Source organism: Rattus norvegicus, chromosome 19 (assembly GCF_021556685.1).
Source record: "Rattus norvegicus strain SHRSP/BbbUtx chromosome 19, alternate assembly SHRSP_T2T, whole genome shotgun sequence".
Taxonomy (NCBI): domain Eukaryota; kingdom Metazoa; phylum Chordata; class Mammalia; order Rodentia; family Muridae; genus Rattus; species Rattus norvegicus.
In genome coordinates, this window is record NC_141552.1 from 72,316,467 (window position 1) to 72,341,435 (window position 24,969).

Genomic DNA, 24,969 nt, shown 5'->3' on the forward strand with positions numbered 1-24,969 from the left:
CAAATTTCTGATAAGTTTGCTACACCATTGTACTTTATGTTCATTACTTAAAAATAATAATAAATGCAAGTCTCTTGACCCCATTTCACCATTCATTTATAAAGACTACAGAAACATGAATATGTCCTTCTGCCATAATGAAGTAGCCTTGTTAACTCAGGGTGCAACATTGATAACTTTCTTCAGAACCATGGCAGGAACACTGCATGAAGATGGAGGAACATCTGAGACTCTCAACTTCATTATTGGGTACCATTTTGGTGTTGCACAAAGGCCTATGGACTGAGGAACATGAGGAGACCACTCTTTGCAGAGATACCATGGGATTATCCAAGGTCATAGTAAAGTGAGAAAAAAAAAGTTGAGATCTATACAAAGACCCTGATCTATACTCAGTTTTATTGCGGCCCCCTTCACTGGTTACCTAGCTAAACTGACTTTACTGACTATTGTTATTGTGTATGTGCATGTCTATGTGCATATGATTATGAAGTTCATACTAATTTATGGAATTTCCATTTTGGTTACATGGAGACCTTACATGACTTAACGTTCTAAGGCATCTTGCAGGTACATACCTAGCTATATTAAATTCTCTCTAAACCTGTGCTAGCTGGTAGACAGTAATATCTTCATCTAAGAGGGCACAGAATGGAAAAACAGTTACCATTACGACAGCACTTTGATCAGAGGACACACAGTGACCTACGGATGGTAAATGGACCCCATTCCTGGATGATCTAGGTAAGAGTTCCACAATATTTTCTGGCCCTAGTTACTGACAGAATGACTGAAATAATTTGATTTCAAGCTCCTCCTTACACCCAGCCTCCAGTCCACAAAGATCGTTTTATGCAAATTTTCATTTTAAGGTAGGCTTGTACTATAGAAACATGCAGTTTATCCATTACATTTGTTACCCAAAACAACTTCAGATGGAAAAAAATAAAGCTGTTGTCATGACTTCCATTAATGAAGCAAATATTGTCAAAGTAAGTAGTATTTGTGCACACAGAGTTTTTGGCCTTGCCAAGTTCATATTGTTCAAGGTTGTACAACCCTGGCAACCAGTGTTCCATGACATTGTTTTATGTAATAAACGCTGTGACTGTCTTACAAGTAGAGACACACTAATACAGAGAATTGATATTTTCAGTTTCTTTTTTTTTCATACTTAATCCCACATACATGTGCATGATCACTTTCACTTTACATGGAATGATTTGTTTTCACCACTAGTATTCTTCTACAGAGTTGCTGAAAGGCTCCTCCATAATTGACAGCTCTATGGTAGAACCTCTGAATGTTCTATTTGAGAGGAAAGATCAGTCTTCTACCATATTGATGTCATCACATCACCCTAGCAAGAATACTACCTAAGGACTAAATATTCTATTTTTCCTACCCATGCTACTTTTCCCATTATAGACAGATTCAATAAACACCTCTAGAAGCCAAGTCAAACCCATGGCTCTGATATCTATAGCATGATACCCTAGACCATAGAGTCTAGAGGAAATTGCTAAGTTTTCAATTCTAATGACTCAAAACATAAAAGAGGTACATTGCAGATGGGATTATTCATACATCTACACTCATTTCCCTGATACCAGAAAGTTCCTTAACACGGACTTGTTAGGTTATCTGAGAGTATTTTTATACTAGACGTCATAAATAGGAGGAGAGCTAGGGGTCTTAACAAGGCTTTCTAGATAACCCCTTAGGCTCTTTGTCTCCTCATTTCTATTTGACTTGCTTATCAGAATAGTGTCTATATTTGTGACTGGAACCGATGGCCTCCAGAAGGCCACCACTTGAATGGTCAATGAAACCACGGGCTTTAAAAGCTGTGGGACGTTTGTGTGTGTGTGTGTGTGTGTGTGTGTGTGTGTGTGTGTGTGTGTGTGTACTTGTAGGATAGCTAGCAGGCAAGATGTGTTTTCATGTTCTGCTTCTGATGCCTCCGCAAAGGAGTCAACTTGGTCAAATTATACTATGGGCATAGACATTTGAGTTACCACAAAACCATATAGATACACTGAAACTCTGACAGACACTAGTATGGGAAACTATATGCTTTTGAGACTGAAGTATTACCATATTTTACTAGTTATTAAATAATCATAGAACCAAAACTTCTGCTTGGAAGTAATTCAAGTTCAAGGCCAGCCTATGCTATATACTTCTAGTATTAATTCTTTCTTATCGTAGGGGTATAGTCTCTTAGTGCAGGAGTAAGTTTTGGTAACTATATTCTTAAATGCTGATTTATGAAACAAAATAAAAGACCACCTGAAAAACCTTATATAGACCAAAGTTACCTGGAATGTTATCCTGACCAACATTTCTTTTTCTTTTAGAAGATACTTGCTTCGCTGTTTCTGTGTCTGATTTTGAGAATGAAACTTGATTTGGAGGGCTATATGCTCCATCAGCTACTAAAAAAGGAAGTGAATGAATCAGGTATATTTAATTCAAAATATTTTAAAATGTTTGAAAATTTGTGTGTGGCACACGCCTAGAATCTCAGTATTCAGGAGGGAGTTACAAGGGGTTTCAAGACCATCATGGAAATGCTAGAATAGGATATATCAATCTTTGTCTCCAAAATTCCCTGTGTAAAATGCATAAATTCGAATTTCTGATAAGTTTGCTACAGCCTTGTACTTTATGTTCATTACTTAAAAAATAATAATAAATGCAAGTCTCCTGACTTCATTTCACCATTCATTTATAAAGACTACAGAAACATGAATATATCCTTCTGCCTTAATGAAGTAGCCTTGTTAACTCAGGGTACAATAGTGATAACTTTCTGCAGAACCATGGCAGGTACAATGCATGAAGATGGAGGAACATCTGAGACTCTCGACTTCTTTGTTTTGTACCATTTTGGTGTTGCAGAATGGCCTATGCACTAAGGAAAATGATGAGACCACTCTTTTCAGAGATACTATGGGATTATCTAAGGTCATGGTAAAGTGAGAAAAAAAATGTTGAGATCTATTCAGACTCTGATCTATACTTAGTTTTGTTCTGGCCACCTTCACTGGTTACCTAGCTAAACTGACTTTACTGATTATTGTTATTGTGTATGTGCATGTCTATGTGCATATAATTATGAAGGTCATACTAATTTGTGACATTTCCATTTTGGTTACATGGAGACCTTACATGACTTTACCTTCTGAGGCATCTTGCAAGTGCTTACCTAGCTAGATTACATTCTCTCTAAACCTGTGCTAGCTGGTAGACAGTAATATCCTCATCTAATTGCACACAGAATGGAAAAACAGTTACCATTAAGACAGCACTTTGATCAGAGGACACACAGTGATCTAAGTATGGTAAATGGATCCCACTACTGAATGATATAGGTAAGGGTTCCTCAAGATGCTCTGGCCCTAGTTACTGACAGAGTTTCTGAAATACTTTCATTTCAAGCTCCACCTTATAGTCAGCCTCATGTCTACAAAGGATAGTTTTATGTATGTTTTCATTTTAAGGTAGGATTTTACTGTAGAAACATCCAGTTTATCCATTACATTTGTTACCCAAAACAACTTCAGTGGTAGGAAAATAAACCTGTTTTCATGACTATGAGTAATGAAGCATACATTGTCAGAGTAAGTGAGTTCTAACCAAAAATGAGACTATTTTTATAAGCTGTGATCATTGGTTTGTTATGATCATATTGTTCAATGCTGAACAACTCTGGGTACCTGTGATCCATGACATTGTTTTTCATCATAAAACCATGACTGTCTTTCAAGAAGAGAAAAATTAATATGCAGAGTTGATATCTCCTGTGTCATTTTCATACATTTTCCACATACAGGTGTATAATAACTTTAACTTTATGTGAAATCAGTTGTTGTCACCACTAATATTCTCCCACACATTGTTGAAATCTTTCTTAACAGAGCTGAACCGGTCCCACGGCTCTCTGTATCCAAATCCCATGGGGAACAGACCTGGACTCTCAGAAGTGTGGACAATCCTGAGAGCTCAGGGGAGACCATCACTTCAGCTTAAATTCCTTGCCAAGAGGAACCTACCTAGAGTCCTCTGGATACAGAAACCTAGGAGCAGTCAGGGGCAGGACCCTTTCGGTATCTATCTGTTCCCAGATCTGGAAACCAGTCTCCAACGTATTGACACACCTGAAAGCAGAGGTAAGATCAACTCTTCTGCTTCAGGAGACCTGCTGGAGGCTTCAGGCCACACAAACCCAGAAACAGCTCTCTGTTCCGAGATGTGGCTAAAAGAAAAAACTCTACAGAAGTGCTGACACGAGGGCTTACAAGAGGGTCAGGCCACTGTCAGAGAGAGCAAGACAAGCTAACACCAGGGACAACCTCAGGAATTGTAGCAACAGAAACCAAGACTACTGGGCATCATCAGAGGCCAATTCTCCAACAAAAGCAAATGCTGGATATCCAAACACACCAAAATAGCAAGATTTGTATTTAAAGTCGCAGCTCATGATAATGATAAAGGACTTTAAGGAGGACATAGATAACTCCCTTAAAGAAATACAGGACAGCACACATAAACAAATAGAAGCCCTTAAAAAGGAAACACAAAAATCTCTTAAAGAATTACAAAAAAAACCACAAGGAAACAGGTGAAGAATGGAACAAAATGAACCAGGACTTAAAAATGGAAATAGAAGAGGCCCGAAGCTCCCTGATCCCGGCCCACAGCTCCCTGCTCCCAAACTCCTCGGGAGAGAGAGCTCACCACCCAAACAGGTGGGCAACCTGAGACTGCAGGGCAGGAGAGACCTCCAGTACTGCCCACCCCTGGCACAAGAGGAAACTGAACAGGGCCTCTGGGAACAGGAAAATAGGGGCACTCAACGCTGCAGCCCAGACACCGCCCAGATCTGAAGGGACCTGGTCAAACAGCTCCCTGCACCCAAATCCCATGGTAGGGAGAGCTAAACCTTCAGAGGGGCAGACATGCCTGGGAAGCTAGAGGAGACTACTTTCTGCCCACATTTCTGACTCTAGAGGAAAATGCCTAGTGCCATCTGGGACCCCTGTCCACAGGGTCCCTAGCAAAGTGGGGGCAGGCCCTTCTGGTTGCTGCCCTTACTGAGAGCTGAAACCCAGATCTGAGAAGAGACTCCAGTCTCGAGACGAGATGTAAGATCAACTTTTTTGCTCCAAGTGCCCAGCCTGGTGGACTCAGGACACATGCCCACAGGAACACCTGAAGACCAGTAGACAGGAACAACTACACGCCTAAAAGCAGAAATATCTGTTCCCATAACCAGATGAAAGAGAAGAGGAAAACAGGTCTATAGCACTCCTGGCACACAGGCCTATAGGACGGTATACCCACTGTCAGAAAGAGCAGAACAAGATAACACCAGAGACAACATGATGGCAAGAGGCAGGAACAGGAACACAAGCAACAAAAACAAAGACCAGATGGCATCATCAGAGCCCAACTCTACCACCAAAGCAAGCACTGAATATCCAAACACACGAGAAAAGCAAGATCTAGATTTAAAATCACATTTGATCATGATGCTGGAGGACTTCAAGAAAGACATGAAGAACCACCTTAGAGAAATGCAGGAAAACACAAATAAACAGGCAGAAGCCAATAGAGAGAAAATGCAAAAATCCCTGAAAGAAATACAGGAAAACACAATCAAACAGCTGAAAGAATTAAAAACAGAAATAGAAACAATAAAGAAAGCACAAAGGGAGACAACCCTGGATATAGAAAACCAAAGGAAGAGACAAGGAGCCGTAGATACAAGCATCAACAACAGAATGCAAGACATAGAACAGAGAAACTCAGGAGCAGAAGATTCCATAGAAATCATCGACACAATGGTCAAAGATGATGTAAAATGGAAAAGGCTACTGGCCCAAAACATAGAGGAAATACAGGCCTCAATGAGAAGATCAAACCTAAGTATAATAGGTATAGAATAGAGTGAAGACTCCCAACTCAAAGGATCAGTAAATATCTTCAACAAAATTATAAAAGAAAACTTCCCTAACCTGAAGAAAGAAATGCCCATAAACATACAAGAAGCCTACAGAACTCCAAATAGATTGGACCAGAAAAGAAACTCCTCCCATTACATAATAGTCAAAAAACCAAATGCGCTGGTTGCTGCCGCCACAGAGAGCTCGTGGGCAGCACCCCGTGAGTGAACTTGAGCCTCGGGACCACAGAGGAGGGCCCAGGAGCAGGAGGACCGCTGCGCCTGAGACACCGCCATAATCTGAAGGAACAGACCAGATAAACAGTTCTCTGCACCCAAATCCTGTGGGAGGGAGAGCTAAACCTTCAAAGAGGCAGACACGCCTGGGAAACCAGAAGAGACTACACCCTGCACACATCTCGGACACCAGAGGAAAACACCAAACGCCATCTGGAACCCTGCTGCACGGAAGCTCCCGGAAGGGGCGGCGCAGATCTTCCTGGTTGCTGCCGCCACAGAGAGCTGGTGTGCAGCACCCCGCAAGCGAACTTGAGGCTCGGGACCACAGGTAAGACCAACTTTTCTGCTGCAAGTGACCTGCCTGGTGAACTTGGGACACACAGAGGCAGAATTCCTCTAGGACCGGGCACTTCCTGTGTTTACCGGGAGCCCCAAACCCACGGAGCCCGGCCCTCAGCAGCTCTCTGCTCCCAGACCCCGGGGGAGAGAGACCTCACCGCTTGATCAGGTGGGCACTCCTGAGGCTGCAGAGCGGAAGAGACCACCAACACTGCCCACCCCTGCCCATATCCCTGGCCCAAGAGGAAACTGTATACGGCCTCTGGGTTCCCGCAGAGGAGGGCCCAGGAGCAGGAGGACCGCTGCGCCTGAGACACCGCCATAATCTGAAGGAACAGACCAGAAAAACAGTTCTCTGCACCCAAATCCCGTGGGAGGGAGAGCTAAACCTTCAAAGAGGCAGACACGCCTGGGAAACCAGAAGAGACTGCACCCTGCACACATCTCGGACGCCAGAGGAAAACACCAAACGCCATCTGGAACCCTGGTGCACTGAAGCTCCCCCAGAAAGGGCGGCGCAGATCTTCCTGGTTGCTGCCGCCGCAGAGATCTCATAAGTAACACCCCATGAGCAAACTTGAGGCTCGGGACCACAGGTAAGACCAACTTTTCTGCTGCAAGTGACCTGCCTGGTGAACTCAAGACACAGGCCCACAGGAACAGCTGAAGACCTGTAGAGAGGAAAAACTACACGCCCGAAAGCAGAACACTTTGTCCCCATAACTGGCTGAAAAAAAAAACAGGAAAACAGGTCTACAGCACTCCTGACACACAGGCTTATAGGACAGTCTAGCCACTGTCAGAAATAGCAGAACAAAGTAATACTAGAGATAATCTGATGGCAAGAGGCAACCACAGGAACCCAAGCAACAGAAACCAAGACTACATGGCACCATCGGAGCACAATTCTCCCACCAAAACAAACATGGAATATCCAAACACACCAGAAAAGCAAGATCTAGTTTCAAAATCATATTTCATCATGATGCTGGAGGACTTCAAGAAAGACGTGAAGAACTCCCTTAGGGAAACACAGGACAACATTAATAAACAAGTAGAAGCCTACAGAGAGGATTCGCAAAAATGCCTGAAAGAATTCCAAGAAAACATAAATAAACAAGTAGAAGCCCATAGAGAGGAGACACAAAAATCCCTGAAAGAATTCCAGGAAAACACAATCAAACAGTTGAAGGAATTAAAAATGGAAATAGAAGCAATCAAGAAAGAACACATGGAAACAACCCTGGATATAGAAAACCAAAAGAAGAGACAAGGAGCTGTAGATACAAGCTTCACCAACAGAATACAGGAGACGGAAGAGAGAATCTCAGGAGCAGAAGATTCCATAGAAATCATTGACTCAACTGTCAAAGATAATGTAAAGCAGAAAAAGCTACTGGTCCAAAACATACAGGAAATCCAGGACTCAATGAGAAGATCAAACCTAAGGATAATAGGTATAGAAGAGAGTGAAGACTCCCAGCTCAAAGGACCAGTAAATATCTTCAACAAAATCATAGAAGAAAACTTCCCTAACCTAAAAAAAGAGATACCCATAGGCATACAAGAAGCCTACAGAACTCCAAATAGATTGGACCAGAAAAGAAACACCTCCCGTCACATAATAGTCAAAACACCAAACGCACAAAATAAAGAAAGAATATTAAAAGCAGTAAGGGGAAAAGGTCAAGTAACATATAAAGGCAGACTTATCAGAATCACACCAGACTTTTCGCCAGAAACTATGAAGGCCAGAAGATCCTGGACTGATGTCATACAGACCCTAAGAGAACACAAATGCCAGCCCAGGTTACTGTATCCTGCAAAACTCTCAATTAACATAGATGGAGAAAACAAGATACTCCATGACAAAACCAAATTTACACAATATCTTCCTACAAATCCAGCACTACAAAGGATAATAAATGGTAAAGCCCAACATAAGGAGGCAAGCTATACCCTAGAGGAAGCAAGAAACTAATCATCTTGGCAACAAAACAAAGAGAAGAAAAGCACACAAACATAACCTCACATCCAATATGAATATAACAGGAAGCAATAATCACTATTCCTTAATATCTCTCAACATCAATAGCCTCAACTCCCCAATAAAAAGACATAGATTAACAAACTGGATACGCAACGAGGACCCTGCATTCTGCTGCCTACAGGAAACACACCTCAGAGACAAAGACAGACACTACCTCAGAGTGAAAGGCTGGAAAACAACTTTCCGAGCAAATGGTCCGAAGAAGCAAGCTGGAGTAGCCATTCTAATATCAAATAAAATCAATTTTCAACTAAAAGTCATCAAAAAAGATAAGGAAGGACACTTCATATTCATCAAAGGAAAAATCCACCAAGATGAACTCTCAATCCTGAATATCTATGTCCCAAATACAAGGGCACCTACATACGTAAAAGAAACCTTACTAAAGCTCAAAACACACATTGCACCTCACACAATAATAGTAGGAGATTTCAACATCCCACTCTCATCAATGGACAGATCATGGAAACAGAAATTAAACAGAGACACCCTTCATAATGCACCCAAATAATATAAAGTATCTCGGTGTGACTTTAACAAAGCAAGTAAAAGATCTGTACAATAAGAACTTCAAGACTCTGAAGAAAGAAATTGAAGAAGACCTCAGAAGATGGAAAGATCTCCCATGCTCATGGATTGGCAGGATTAATATAGTAAAAATGGCCATTTTACCAAAAGCGATCTACACATTCAATGCAGTCCCCATCAAAATACCAATCCAATTCTTCAAAGAGTTAGACAGAACAATTTGCAAATTCATCTGGAATAACAAAAAACCCAGGATAGCTAAAACTATCCTCAACAATAAAAGGACTTCAGGGGGAATCACTACCCCGGAACTCAAGCAGTATTACAGAGCAATAGTGATAAAAACTGCATGGTATTGGTACAGAGACAGACAGATAGACCAATGGAACAGAACTGAAGACCCAGAAATGAACCCACACACCTATGGTCCCTTGATTTTTGACAAAGGAGCCAAAACCATCAAATGGAAAAAAGATAGCATTTTCAGCAAATGGTGCTGGTTCAACTGGAGGTCAGCATGTAGAAGAATGCAGATCGATCCATGCTTATCACCCTGTACAAAGCTTAAGTCCAAGTGGATCAAGGACCTCCACGTCAAACCAGATACACTCAAACTAATAGAAGAAAAACTAGGGAACCGTCTTGAACACATGGGCACTGGAGAAAATTCCCTGAACAAAACACCAATGGCTTATGCTCTAAGATCAAGAATTGGCAAATGGGGTCTCATAAAACTGCAAAGGCTTCTTTAAGCTTCTTTAAGCTTCTTTGTGGTTAGGACAAAATGGCAACCAACAGATTGGGAAAAGATCTTTACCAATCCTACAACAGATAGAGGCCTTATATCCAAACTATACACAGAACTCAAGAAGTTAGACTGCAGGGAGACAAATAACCCTATTAAAAAATGGGGTTCAGAGCTAAACAAAGAATTCACAGCTGAGGAATGCCGAATGGCTGAGAAACACTTAAAGAAATGTTCAACATCTTTAGTCATAAGGGAAATGCAAATCAAAACAACCCTGAGATTTCACCTCAGACCAGTGAGAATGGCTAAGATCAAAAACTCAGGTGACAGCAGATGCTGGCGAGGATGCGGAGAAAGAGGAACACTCCTACATTGTTGGTGGGATTGCAGACTGGTCCAACCATTCTGGAAATCACTCTGGAGGTTCCTCAGAAAATTAGACATTGAACTGCTGGAGGATCCAGCTATACCTCTCTTGGGCATATACCCAAAAGATGCCCCAACATATAAAAAAAGACACGTGCTCCACTATGTTCATATCACCCTTATTTATAATAGCCAGAAGCTGGAAAGAACCCAGATACCCTTCAACAGAGGAATGGATATAGAAAATGAGGTACATCTACACAATGGAATATTACTCAGCTATCAAAAACAATGACTTTATGAAATTTGTAGGTAAATGGTTGGAACTGGAAAATATCATCCTGAGTGAGGTAACCCAATCACAGAAAAACACACATGGTATGCACTCATTGATAAGTGGATATTAGCCCAAATGCTTGAATTACCCTAGATGCACAGAACAAATGAAACTCAAGACGGATGATCAAAATGTGAATGCTTCACTCCTTCTTTAAAAGGGGAACAAGAATACCCTTGGCAGGGAAGAGAGAGGCAAAGATGAAACAGACACAGAAGGAACACCCATTCAGAGTCTGTCCCACATGTGGCCCATACATATACAGCCATCCAATTAGACAAGATGGATGAAACAAAGAAGTACAGGCCGACAGCAGCCGGGTGTAGATCACTCCTGAGAGACACAGCCAGAATACAGCAAATACAGAGGCGAATGCCAGCAGCAAAACACTGAACTGAGAATAGGACCCCTGTTGAAGGAATCAGAGAAAGAACTGTAAGAGCTTGAAGGGGCTCGAGACCCCATATGTACAACAATGCCAAGCAACCAGAGCTTCCAGGGACTAAGCCACTACCTAAAGACTATACATGGACTGACCCTGGACTCTGACCTCATAGGTAGCAATGCATATCCTAGTAAGAGCACCAGTGAAAGGGGAAGCCCTGGTTCCTGCTAAGACTGAACCCCCAGTGAACTAGATTGTTGGGGGGAGGGTGGCAATGGGGGAAGGATGGGGAGGGGAACACCCATAAAGAAGGGGAGGGGGAGGGATTAGGGGGATGTTTGCCCAGAAACTGGGAAAGGGAATAACACTCAAAATGTAAATAAGAAATACTCAAGTTAATAAAAAAAGATAAATAGGCTGAGAAAGAAGTTAGGGAAATGACACTCTTCATAATAGTTCCAAATAATATAAAATACCTTGATGTGACTTTAAGCAAACAAGTAAAAGATCTATATCATAAGAACTTCAAGCCTCTGAAGAAAGAAATTGAAGAAGATCTCAGATGATGGAAATGTCTCCCATGCTCATGGATTGGCAGGATTAATATAGTGAAGAATGGCATTTAACCAAAAGCGATCTACAGATTCAATGCAATTCCCATTGAAATTCCATCCCACTTCTTCATAGAGTTAGCTAGAACAATTCGCAAATTCTTCTGGAATAACAAAAAACCCAGGATAGCTAAAAATATACTCAACAATAAAAAGACTTCCGGGGGAATCACTATCCCTGAACTCAAGCAGGATTCCAGAGCAATAGTGATAAAAACTGTATGGTATTGGTACAGAGACATACAGATCGACCAGTGGAATAGAATTGAAGACCCAGAAATGAACCCACACACCTATGGACACTTGATTTTCGGCAAAGGAGCCCAAACTGTCCAACAAAAAACAGCATTTTCAGCAAATGGTGCTGGTTCAACTGGAGGGCAGCATGGAGAAGAATGGAGATTGATACATTCTTATTGCCCCGTACAAAGCTTCAGTCCAAGCGGATCATGGACCTCCACATCAAACCAGATACACTCAAACTAATAGAAGAAAAAGTGGGGAAGCATCTTGAACACATGGGCACTGGAGAAAATTCCCTGAACAAAACACCAATGGCTTATGCTCTAAGATCAAGGATCGACAAATGGGATCTCATAAAACTGCAAAGCTTCTGTAAGGCAAAGGACACTGTGGTTAGGACAAAACGGCAACCAACAGATTGGGAAAAGATCTTTACCAATCCTACAACTGATAGAGGGCTTATATCCAAAATATACTAAGAACTCAAGAAGTTAGACTGCAGGGAGACAAATAACTTTATCAAAAAATGGGGTTCAGAGCTAAAGAATGAATTCACAGCTGAGGAATGCCAAATGACTAATAAACACCTAAAGAAATGTTCAACATCTTTCATCATAAAGGAAATGCAAATCAAAACAACCCTGAGATTCTACCTCATACCCGTCAGAATGGCTAAGATCAAAAACTCAGCTGACAGCAAATGCCGGTGAGGATGTGGAGAAAGAGGAACACTCCTCCATTGTTGGTGGGATTGCAGACTGGTACAACCATTCTGGAAATCACTCAGGAGGTTCCTCAAAAAATTGGACATTGAACTACCTGAGGGCCCAGTTTACCTCTCTTGGGTATATGCAAAAAGATGCCCCAACATATAACAAAGACACATGCTCCACTATGTTCATATCAGCCTTATTTATAATAGCCAGAAGCTGGAAAGAACCCAGATACCCTTCAACAGAGGAATGGATACAGAAAATGTGGTACATCTACACAATGGAATACTACTCAGCTATCAAAAACAATGACTTTATGAACTTCATAGGCAAATGAATGGAACTGGAAAATATCCTGAGTGAGGTAACCCAATCACAGAAAAACACACATGGTATGCACTCATTGATAAGTGGATATTAGCCCAAATGCTCGAATTATCCTACATGCACAGAACACATGAAACTCAAGAAGGATGACCAAAATGTGAATGCTTCACTCCTTCTTTAAAAGGGGAAAAAGAATACCCTTGGCAGGGAAGGGAGAGGCAAAGATTAAAACAGACACAGAAGGAACACCCATTCAGAGCCTGCCCCACATGTGGCCCATACATATACAGCCACCAAACTAGATACGATGGATGAAGCAAAGAAGTGCAGGCCAACAGGAACCAGATGTAGATCTCTCCTGAGAGACACAGCCAAAATACAGCAAATACATAGGCGAATGCCAGTAGCAAACTACTGAACTGAGAACGGGACCCCCGTTGAAGGAATCAGAGAAAGGACTGGAAGAACTTGAAGGGCCTCGAGACCCCATATGAACAACAATGCCAAGCAACCAGAGCTTCCATGGACTAAGACACTACCCAAAGACTATACATGGACTGACCCTGGACTCCAACTGCATACATAGCAATGAATAGCCTAGTAAGAGCACCAGTGGAAGGGGAAGCCCTTGGTCCTGCCAAGACTGAACCCCCAGTGAACGTGATTGTTGGGAGGAGGGAGGTAATGGGGGGAGGATGGGGAAGGGAACACCCATAGAGAAGGGGAAGGGGAGGGGTTAGGGGGATGTTGGCCCGGAAACCGGGAAGGGGAATAACAATCGAAATTAAATAAGAAATACTCATGTTAATAACGATAAAAAAGAAATATTCAAGTTAATAAAGATAAAAAATAATGATAAAAAACAGTGGAATGGATATAGAAAATGTGGTACATCTACACAATGGAATATTACTCAGCTATCAAAAACAATGAATTCATGAAATTCATAGGCCAATGTATGGAACTAGAAAATATCATCCTGAGTGAGGTAACACAATTCCAAAATAGCACACATGGTATACACTCACTGATAAGTGGAATATTAGTCCCAAAGCTCAGGTTATCCAAGATACAGTCCACAGACCATGAAGCTCAAGAAAGAAGATGACCAAAGTGCGGATGCTTCACTCCTTCTTGAAAGGGGGAACACAAAAATATTCATAGGAGAAGATAGGGAGATGAAGTGTGGAGCAGAGACTGAAGGAATGGCCATTCAGAGCCTGACCCACATGTTTATACAGCCTCCAAAACTATATAAGATTGATGAAGCTAAGAAGTGCATGCTGACAAGAACCAGATATAGCTGTTTCCTGAGAAGCCCAACCAGAGCATGTCAAATATAGGGGTGAAAGCTAGCAGCAAACCACTGAACTGAGAAAGGGTTCCCCACTGGAGGAGTTAGGGAAAGGATTGAAGGAGCTGAAAGGGCTTGCAACCCCATAAGAACAACAATGACAACCAACTAGAGTTCCAGGGACTAAACCACTATCCAAAGACTGTACATGAACAGACCCATGGCTCCAGCTGCATATGTAGCAGAGGATGACCTTGTTGGGCACTCATGGAAGGAGAAACTCTTGGTCTTGCCAATGCTGGACCCTCAGTGTAGGGGAAGTCAGGGTGGGGAGGTGGGAAAAACGGATGGTTGGAGAGCGGAACACCCATATAGAAGAAGGGGAGGGTAATGGGAGGAGACTTATGGATGGGAAACCAGGAAAGGTTATAACATTTGAATGTCCTTGAATGTAAATAAAAAATATCCAAGAAAAAAAAAGAAAAGCTCCCCTATCAGTGATAAGTGTACAGTAGAACATCTAAATATTCTACTTTAGAGGAATAAGCAGTCATCTGCCATATTGATGTTATCACATAAATGGACCCTAGCAAGGGATATCACTGAGTGATTAAATATTCTTTATTTTCCTACCTATGCTATACTTATCAGGACAGAAAGATTTAATAAACACCTCTAGAACAATAATCAAATTCCCATTTCTGAACTCTCAAAGACATTACATGATATTCTAGACTCTAGAGTCTAGAGGAAACAGCCAAGCTTTCAATTCTCAGGACATAAAAGAGGTCTCATTGTGGATGGGATTACTCAGATATGTTCACTTATTTCCTTGATACTGGCATGTTTCTTGGGACCAACCTGTCAGGTTAGCAGAGGGGCTTTCCTATAATGGGGCCATAAACAGGAGGACCCCTGGAGGTTATAACAAGGCTTTCTACATAACCTCTTAAGCCTTTTGGTTTTACATTTTTATATCAATAGTATTTGTGACTGGAACCAGTGGCCACAAGATGGCAACCACTGGCCAGGTCACACACACACACACACACACACACACACACACACACACACAAAACCCGCTAGAAACTTGTACGTGTTGTGTTTTTGTGTGTTCGTGTGTGTGTTCGTGTGTGTGTGTGTGTGTGTGTGTGTGTGTGTGTGTGTGTGTTTTGTTTAGGATAGCTATCAGCTCATATGATGTTTTCATGTTGTGACTATGATTCCACCTTGAAAGAACAACCTTGGTCAAATTCTACTATGGGCATATTCTTTTGAGCTACCACTGGAGGTCTAAAAGGCATATCAGTGAGAAGTTATCTGCTATTGGTTTTAATTGCTACCATATTTAGTGCCTGTTAAACAATCTTAGACTCTAAAGTTCTGTTTGGGAAAAGAGGGCAGAGAAATTCAATTTTAAGGCCAGCATGAGCTATGTCATTCTACCATTAATTTATTTCTTGAGTTAGGAAATAAGCATCTCAGTGCAGGGGTAAGATTTTGGTAACTCTATGCTTATATCTGCATTCATGAAGCAAAATATAAGACCACTTGAAGAGCCTAAAGGTACCTGGAATATTTATACTTACTACTGCCTCTTTCTTTTTTGTGAGTCCTTTGTTCCCTTTGTTCCCTTTGTTCTGTGTCTGATTTTGAGATTGAGTCTTGACTCTCAGGACTAAGTTCTTCATTTTGACCTTTAAGAGGAACTGAATAAAGAGTGGGAAATTAAATTCAGTATATGAAAGCATGACTGAAATTATTTTTGGAGTGCAATCTTAGAGTTTCAATACACAGGAGGTGGATATAGGGACATTCAAGGCCAACTGTGAAAGGCCAGCCTGGGATATATCAAACTTTGTTTCCAAAAATACCTGTTTAAAATCTATAAGTTCAAATTTCTGACAAGTTTACAGCACCATTGCCCTTTGTCTTCATTAGTTAAAAATATGATAGTAATAAATAATACAGGTCTCTCCAGTTCATTTCTCCATCCATTTGCAGAGATGACAGAAACATGAATATTTCCTTTTGTCATAAAGGAACTAGTCCTGTTAACTCAGTGAGTGAACAATGGCTGCTTGTGCTAGGAGACTGTGATAGCCCAGTGGCAGAGCTAGGCAATGGCAGCATCTAACAAGGATCTATGCTCTGTTGACTCTGGTACAGCATGACTTGTCCATGCTACAGATTAAGGTGCATGGAGCAAATATTTAAGTGAAATTCTTTGAGAAAATTTGAAGGCACATGGTGTCTTGTTCTGGAGTAGCTCACTGTCAAACTTTGGTCTGTATTTGTGCCAACAAACACAAGAGAGGTGATGCTGTTCGTGTGTCTTCCCTGCTCCTGGAGCCTTCTCATTTCATCAGTGAGATGCCACCAGAAGTAATCTATGAATTTTCCAAGCAGATCTCAACTTCTGAGTGAATCTAACCCTTCAGATGGCCTTGGAGAGCATCGAAGAGGCCACCATGGCCTGGCCACTATCTTCATCAGCCTTTGTAAATATAATTTCTCAGTTCCGGCCACAATTGTACCCAGAAGTGGAAACATGTAGAATGAATTCAGTGTACAGGTTTACAAAGTGAACTGGATTTTAGAACTCTAACTTCTGGAGTTTGTGAAAGGGAGTACACATCATCAGACACTGTGCAAGTAGTCATGTGTGTGAAATTGCTACATCTAGACCTACTGCATAAAAGCAATACATACCTTAGCTTTTGTTTGTCAGTTATTCCATGGCTAAAGGTAATACTCCTGGGACACTTATAGTAAAATACAGCTTCTTGAACCAAAGAAAACATTTTACATGTGATTAACATAATTTTAGTACGTAGTGGCACTGGGGTGTACATATGCTTTTCCAGCATTCTAGAAGCTCAGGCAAAAGAGTCCACCTCAGCTGTTTCCATTCAAAGATAACAGTAAGTAATACATAAGTTTTTATGCTCACCTGCAAATGCTTTTCTTCTAGATGGAACTTTAGACTTTGTTGATTCTTCATGGTTCACTCTATCTGATTCTTCCCCATGAGCTGTATAAGGAGAAATATTAGTGCAGTAAACAGAAAAATGGAACTATTGTTAGGTCTCTCTTTCAGATGTCAAACAAATTTAAACTGTTATTTTTTGCTGTTTTTCAGTTATAAATGACCATAATGATAGGTATTATAAAGATATGATAGAACATTTCAGTAATTATGTGCTTAACACAGGTTACAACTGACAGACTCTAAGAACTATCTGTGTTGCATTTAGATTTTGTTTATAGCTTATGGTAAAAAGGAATTAGGGCTTTGCACACTGGAATTACCAGTGGTAGCTCTGCCTATAGCTTGCCCGTGGTACAGTGAGTCTAAGATTTGTGCTTTTATGAGAAAGTCATGAGGATTATGTTGTATACCCACTCAGAAACCTTAGGAAGCTGGCCAACTTACCTCCACAGTAAGGAAGGGACTCTGTTTACTTAGGAAAAAGAATGGCACAGTGTGGGTTTGTCACTAACAATTTTGTTGAGTACATTGGCAGCTAAGCTCCACTAAGAGGGAAGAACATCTGAGACTTCCTTGCTGGGTACATTTTGGTCTTACATTATGGCCTATGTAGTAGAGAAAACGATAGGTCCATCCTTTACATAGACACCATGGGCTTCCCCCCAGGTCATGGTAGAGTGACAACGAAAATGTTAAGATGTCTATTAAGACTGATTTCTTGTTTGTTCCTGCCACATTCACTGGTTACCTAGCTAAACTAACTTTATCGATTATTTGTATTGTGGATCTACGTGTGTGTGTGTGTGTGTGTGTGTGTGTGTGTGTGTGTGTGTGTGTGTGTGTGTGTGTGTGATATGATTATAGAGGTCACACAAATTTTTGGCATTTCCATTTAAGTTACATGGGGACCTTACATGACTTTACCCTCTGAGGCATCTTGCAGGTGCTTACCTAGCTAGATTAAATTCTCTCTAAAACTGTGCTAGCTGGTAGACAGTAATATCCTCATCTAAGAGGACACAGAATGGAAAAACAGTTACCATTAAGACAGCACTTTGATCAGAGGACACACAGTGACTTAAGGATGGTAAATGGACCGCATTCCTGGATGACCTAGGTTAGGGTTCCACGAGATTGTCTGGCCCTAATTACTGGCAGAGATACTGAAATACTTTCACTTCAAGCTCCACCTTACACTCAGCCTCAAGTCTAGAAAGGATAGTTTTATGCAAGTTTTCATTTTAAGGTAGGCTTGTACTATAGAAATCTCCAGTTTATTCATCACATTTGTTACCCAAAACAACTTCAGAGGGAGAAAAATAAAGCTGTTGTCTAAGATTAATGAAGCAAACATTGTCAAAGTAAGTATGTTCTAACCAGAAATAAGAATATTTTTACACACGGAGATCTTTGGCTTGTTATAATCACATGGTTCAATGCTGTATAATTCTGGGTACCTGTGATCCATGACCTTGTGTTTTGTCATAAAAATTGTGACTGACTTCCAAGTAGAGAGAAACTAATATGTAAAAATGATACCTTCAGTGTCCTTTTTCATACTTTTTCCCACAGATATATCCAAGACCACGTTAACTTTATGTGAATTGAGTTGTTGTCACCACTAATATCCTTCCACACATTGTTGAAAAGCTCCCTCATCAGTGGTAAGTCTACCATGGAACATCTAAATATTCTATTCAAGAGGAATGCGCAGTTTCTACCATATTAATTTTACGCATACATGGACCCTAGCAAGGGATATCACTGAGTGATTAAATACTCTTTATTTTCCTACCTATGCTATGCTTATCAGAACAGAAAGATTTAATAAACACCTTTAGAACAATAATCAAATTCCTGTTCCTGAACTCTCAAGGACATTACATGATATTCTAGACTCTAGAGTCTAGAGGAAACAGCCAAACTTTCAATTCTCAACACATAAAAGAGGTTATCATTGTGGATGGGATTACTTACATACTTATTTCCTTGATACTGGCATGTTTCTTGAGACGAACTTGTCAGGTTAGCAGAGGGGCTTTCCTTTAGTGGGTCCATAAACAGGAGGACCCCTGGAGGTCCTACCAAGGCTTCCTAGATAATTCTTTAGGTTCTTTGGTTTCTAATTTGTATTCAATTTTCTTATATCAATAGTAACTGTTTCTGATTGGAGCCTTTCTGATAAGAAGGACACTACTTTACTGGAGAGAGAAATTACGTCCTCTGAGAAATCAATCTCTCTCTCTCTCTCTCTCTCTCTCTCTCTCTCTCTCTCTCTCTCTCTCTCTCTGTGTGTGTGTGTGTGTGTGTGTGTGTGTGTGTGTGTGTGTGTGTGTGTGTGTTACCAGGTCAGATGGTGTTTTCATGTTCTGATTCTGATTCTAACAGAAATGAACAACTTTGATCAAATACTACTATGGGCAAATTCTTTTGAGCTACCACAAAAGTCCACAGACACACTGGAAGTCTGAAAGACACATCATTATTATGAAATTATCTGCTCTTGGGAGTCAAGGGATGTCATATTTGGTGGTTAATAAATAATCTTAGAGGCACAACTTCTGCTTGGAAGAATGGGTCAGAAAAATTCAAGTTCAAGGCCAGCATGAGCTACAAAGTTCTTGTACTAATTCTTTCATAAGTTAAGGAATTAGCATTTTAGTACAGGGGTAATATTTTGGTAAATATATGCTTATATGTACATTCATGTAGCAAAATAAAAGGCCACCTAAAGAGCCTAATTTAATCTACCTGGAATACTTATACTTACCACTACCTCTTCCTCTTCTGTGAGTTTGTTTTTTCTTTGTTGGTGTGTGTGCTTTTGAGACTGAGCCTTGACCCTCAGGGCTAAGCACTCCATCACCCTCTGCATCAGAGGCTGCATAAAACAGGTAAAGGTACATTTAGTTCAATATATGATTGATGAATAGTTCAATAAGTGATTGAAATTTTGTATATAGCTCATGCTTAGAATCTCAATAATGAGGAGTTGGACAGAGGGCAATTCAAGGCCATTTTGAAATGCCAGCCTAGGATATATCAAAATTTGTTTCCAAAAATACCTCTTTAAAAATTGTAAGTTCAAATTTCTGACAAGTTTGCAACACCATTGCCCTTTGTCTTCATTAGTTAAAAATATGATAGTAATAAATAATGCATGTCTCTCCAGTTCATTTCTTCATCCATTTGCAGAGATGACAGAAACATGAATATTTCCTTTTGTCATAAAGGAACTAGCCTTGTTAACTCAGTGAGTGAACAATGGCTGCTTGTGCTAAGAGACTGTGATAGCCCAGTGGCAGAGCTAGGCGATGGCAGCATATAACAAGGATCTATGCTCTGTTGACTCTGGTACAGCATGACTTGTCCATGCTACAGATTAAGGTGCGTGGAGCAAATATTTAAGTGAAATTCTTTGAGAAAATTTGAAGGCACATGGTGTCTTGTTCTGGATTACTCACTGCCAACTTTGGTCTGTATTTGTGCCAACAAACACAAGAGAGGTGATGCTGTTTGTGTGTCTTCCCTGCTCCTGGAGCCTTCTCATTGCATCAGTGAGATGCCACCAGAAGTAATCTACGAATTTTCCAAGCAGATCTCAACTTCTGAGTGAATCTAACCCTTCAGATGACCTTGGAGACCATCGAAGAGGCCACCATAGTCTGGCCAAAATCTTCATCAGCCTTTGTAAATATAATTTCTCAGTTCCGGCCACAATTGTACCCAGAAGTGGAAACATGTGGAATGAATTCAGTGTACAGGTTTACAAAGTGAACTGGCTTTAGAACTCTAACTTCTGGAGTTTGTGAAAGGGAACACACATCACCCGACACTGTGCAAGTAGTCATGTATGTGAAATTGCTACATCTAGACCTACTGTGTAAAAGCAATACATATCTTAGCTTTTGTTTGTCAGTTATTCCATGGCTAAAGGTAATACTTCCGGGACACATATAGTAAAATGTAGAGTCTTGAACCAAGGAAAACATTTTGGGTGCCATAAAGATTAGTTTAGGACAGAGTTGTACTGTGGTGTACATATGTTCTTCCAGCCTTCTTGTAGCTGAGGCAAGAGAACCTGTCTCTGCTGGTCCCATTCAAAATACTGCAAAGTAATCTAAAATTTTTATGCTCACAATCAAATCCTTTTTCTAGAAGTACCTTGCTTCTTTGATGGAACTTTGGCTTTTCTTGCTTCTTCATAGTGTACTGAATCATATTCCTCTTCATGAGCTGTATAAATATAAATATTAGTGCAACAGACACAAAAATAGAACTATTTCAAAGTCTCTATTTCAGATTCAAAATAAAATTTTAATGCTATTCTGTTATTTTTTCTGGATTATTAATAAATGACCTTAACATTAAATATGAGAAGAAAATATACCGTTTCAGTCAAAATAAGGTGTTCCTAAGAATCCCCAAAAAAGTCTGGGATTCAGTTTTTGTTTATACCTTATGTTACAGAGCGATTGTGGTTACTGAGCTTCACCAGTAGTAGTTAGTGCTGTAGCATGTCCATGGAAGAGAGAGTCTTTAACTTGTGCTTTTATGAGAAAGTCCTAAGATTCTGTTGCATGGCCATTCAGAAACCTTAGAGAGCTGGCTAACTTGTCTCCATAGGAAGAGAGGGGAAGGGGAATGGGACAATATGGGTCTTTCACTACACAACTTTCTCTGAGCCTTGGCTGCTATACTGCACAAAGAGGATGGAACATCTAAGACTCTCTACCACCTTACTAGGTACCATTTTGGTGGTACCTGATGGCCTATGTACTGGGGAAAATGATAGGCTTCTCCCAGGTCATGGTAGAGTGAGAACAAAAATGTTGAGATCTATACTCACATTCTGATTTCTAGTTTTGTACCTATCTCACTATCTTCACTGCTTACCTAGCTAAATTAACTTTACTGATTATTATTATTGTGTATGTAAATGTGTATGGAGGTCATACAAATTTGTGTCATTTTCGTTTAGGTTACATGGGGACCTTACGTGCCTTTACTCACTGAGGCATTTTGCCAGTGCTTACCTAGTTAGAATAAACTTCTTTCTAAGACTATGCTACTGGTAGACTATAACATAACCAACTTACAGGACACAGAATGAAAAAACAGTTACCATTAAGTAAGCACTGTTTAGTCAAAGAATACACAGTGACCTAAGGGAGGTAAGTGGATCCCATTCCTGGATGATCTAGGTAAAGGTTCCACAAGATTCTCTGACCCTAGATACTTGACAAAGTGGCCAAGAGATACTTTCATTTCAAGTCCTACCTTACACTCAGCCTTAAGGCCCCAAAGAATTGTTTTATTTAAGTTTTTGTTTTAAGTCGGGTATGTAAGACACATCTCCTATTTATCTATCATATTTATTACCCAAAACAACTTCATAGGGAGAAAAATAAAGCTGTTGTCATGACTTGTATTAATGAAGTAAACATTGTCAAAGTAAGTATTTTCCACCCAGTAACAACAATATTTGTGCACAAAGAGTTCTTGGACTTTTCATGATCACATATTCAATGATTCCTAGCTCTCAGTACCTTTGAATCATGTCATTGTGTTCTGCCAGAAACACTGAGACTGTCTTCTAAGTAGAGAGAAACTAATATGTGGAACTTGTATCTTTAGTGTCCTTTTACGTTTTTTTATACAGGTGTTCAAGACTATTTTAATTTTATTTGGAGTGAGTTATTATCATAATATCTTCCACAGAATGTTGAACTGATTCCCCCCATCAGTCAAAAGTCTACAGTTGTAGGGGAAGGACCAGCCCTCTACCATATTAATGTTATCACATCAATCGACCTCAGCAAAGATATTACCAAAGAACTAAATATATATTTCCCACCTATGCTATGCTTTCTCATATAGACTGGTTTTATAATCAGCTCTGGAACTAATCAAATTCCATGTTCTGATCTCCCAAAGGCATGGCATGATATTCTAGAGTCTAGAGGAAACTTCCAAGCTTCCAAGTCTAATCACTCAACACATAAAAGAGGTCTCATTGTGGATGGGATTACTCAAGATATGCACACTCATTTACTTGATAGTGGCATGTTTCTTGAGACCAACTTGTCAGGTTAGCACAGAGGCTTTCCTATACTAGGGCCATAAACACCACTGGAGTTCCTATCAAGGCTTCCTAGATAATTCTTTAGGCATTTTGGTTCCTAATTTGTATTTAATTTGCTTATCTCAATAGTAACTCTGTTTGTGATTGGGGTCTTGTCAATAAGAAGGCAACTATTTGACAGGTCACAGAAACTACAAACTCTAGGAACTCTGAGTATGTGTGTGTTTGTTCTAGGATAGCTGCCAGATCAGATGATGTTTTCATGTTCTGATTCATATTACAAAGAATGAACAACTTTGGTCAAATGCTACTATGGGTATATTCTTTTGAGATACCACAAAATTCCATAAACACACTGGAAATCTGAAAGACATAATGGTATGAAATTATCTGCTCTTGGGACTCAAGGAATTTCACATTTGGTGGCTACTAAACAATCTTAGAGTCAAAACTTCTGCTAGAAAGATAGGCAGGGAAATTCAAGTTCAAGGCCAGCATGAGCTACACAGTTCTAGTATTAATTCTTTGATAAGTTAGGGAATCAGCATTTTAGTGCAGGGGTAAAATTTTGGTAAAACTATGTGCTTATATGCATATTCATGAAGCAAAATAAAAAAAACACCTGAAGAACCTAATGTAAACTATGTGAAATACTTATACTTACAACTGCCTCTTCCTCTTCTGTGAGTTCTTTGTTTCTTTGTGTACTCGTATGCTTTTGAGAACGAGCCTTGACCCTCAGAGTTAAGTGCTTCATAAACACCTGCATCAGGAACGGTATAAAACAGGTACTTTTAGTTCAATATATTTTTTAAAAGTGTTTGAAATTTTGTATGTAGCTCATGCTTAGAATCTCAGTACTCAGTAGGTGGACACAGGGGAAATTTATCTTTGAAAGACCACCCTGAGATATATCAAACTTTGCTTCCAAAAATACCTGTTTAAAATCTGTAAGTTCAAATTTCTGAAAAGTTTGCAACACCATTGCCCTTTGTCTTCATTAGTTAAAAATATGATAGTAATAAATAATGCATGTCTCCCCAGTTCATTTCTTCATCCATTTGCAGAGATGACAGAAACATGAATATTTCCTTTTGCCATAAAGGAACTAGCCTTGTTAACTCAGTGAGTGACAGTGGCTGCTTGTGCTAAGAGACTGTGATAGCCTAGTGGCAGAGCTAGGCGATGGAAGCAGCTACCAAGGATCTATGCTCTGTTGACTCTGGTACAGCATGACTTGTCCATGCTACAGATTAAGGTGCACGGAGCAAATATTTAAGTAAACCTTTTTGAAAAACTTGGAAAGCACATGGTGTCCAGGGACACACTAGAACTCTGAAAGACACAACAGTGGAAGTTATCTGCTATTGGGTGCCAAGGGTTACTACATTTGGTGGCTATTAAATAATCTTAGAGTCAAAACTTCTGCTTGAAAGGATGGGGCAGTGAAATTCAAGTTCAAGGCTAGCCTGAGCTACATAGTTCTAGCATTAATTCTTTGGTAAATTTGGAAATCTACATTTTAGTGAAGGAGTAAGAGTTTGGTAATTACATGCTCATATGTGTATCCATGAAGGAAAATATAAGACCACCTGAAGAGCCTAATGTAGGCTTCAGCTGTCTGGGATATTTATACTTACCACTGCCTTTTCCTCTTTTGTGAGTTCTTTGTTTCTTTGTAGGTGTGTGTGCTTTTGAGACTGAACCTCGACTCTCAAGGGCAAGTGCTTCCTCACCTTCTGCATCAGAGGCTGCATAAAA

At 40.2% G+C, this 24,969-nt stretch overlaps 1 protein-coding gene across 16 annotated transcripts in view; it reads right to left on the minus strand.

Moving 5' to 3' along the window:
• Ccdc7a (coiled-coil domain containing 7A) overlaps nt 1-24,969 on the minus strand; it is a 410,770-nt gene that overhangs the window by 254,397 nt on the left and 131,404 nt on the right. For 15 of the 16 annotated variants that reach the window (XM_087595057.1, XM_087595068.1, XM_087595056.1 and 12 more), the window contains 7 exons: nt 24,849-24,959; nt 23,873-23,971; nt 21,288-21,359; nt 19,894-20,004; nt 17,085-17,165; nt 15,721-15,840; nt 2,322-2,438 (listed from right to left, as the gene is read on the minus strand). In XM_087595057.1, the coding sequence (XP_087451183.1) occupies nt 2,322-2,438; nt 15,721-15,840; nt 17,085-17,165; nt 19,894-20,004; nt 21,288-21,359; nt 23,873-23,971; nt 24,849-24,959 (711 nt within the window). The remainder of the gene's footprint in view (nt 1-2,321; nt 2,439-15,720; nt 15,841-17,084; nt 17,166-19,893; nt 20,005-21,287; nt 21,360-23,872; nt 23,972-24,848; nt 24,960-24,969) is intronic. The other variant, XM_087595055.1, reaches the window with a different exon arrangement.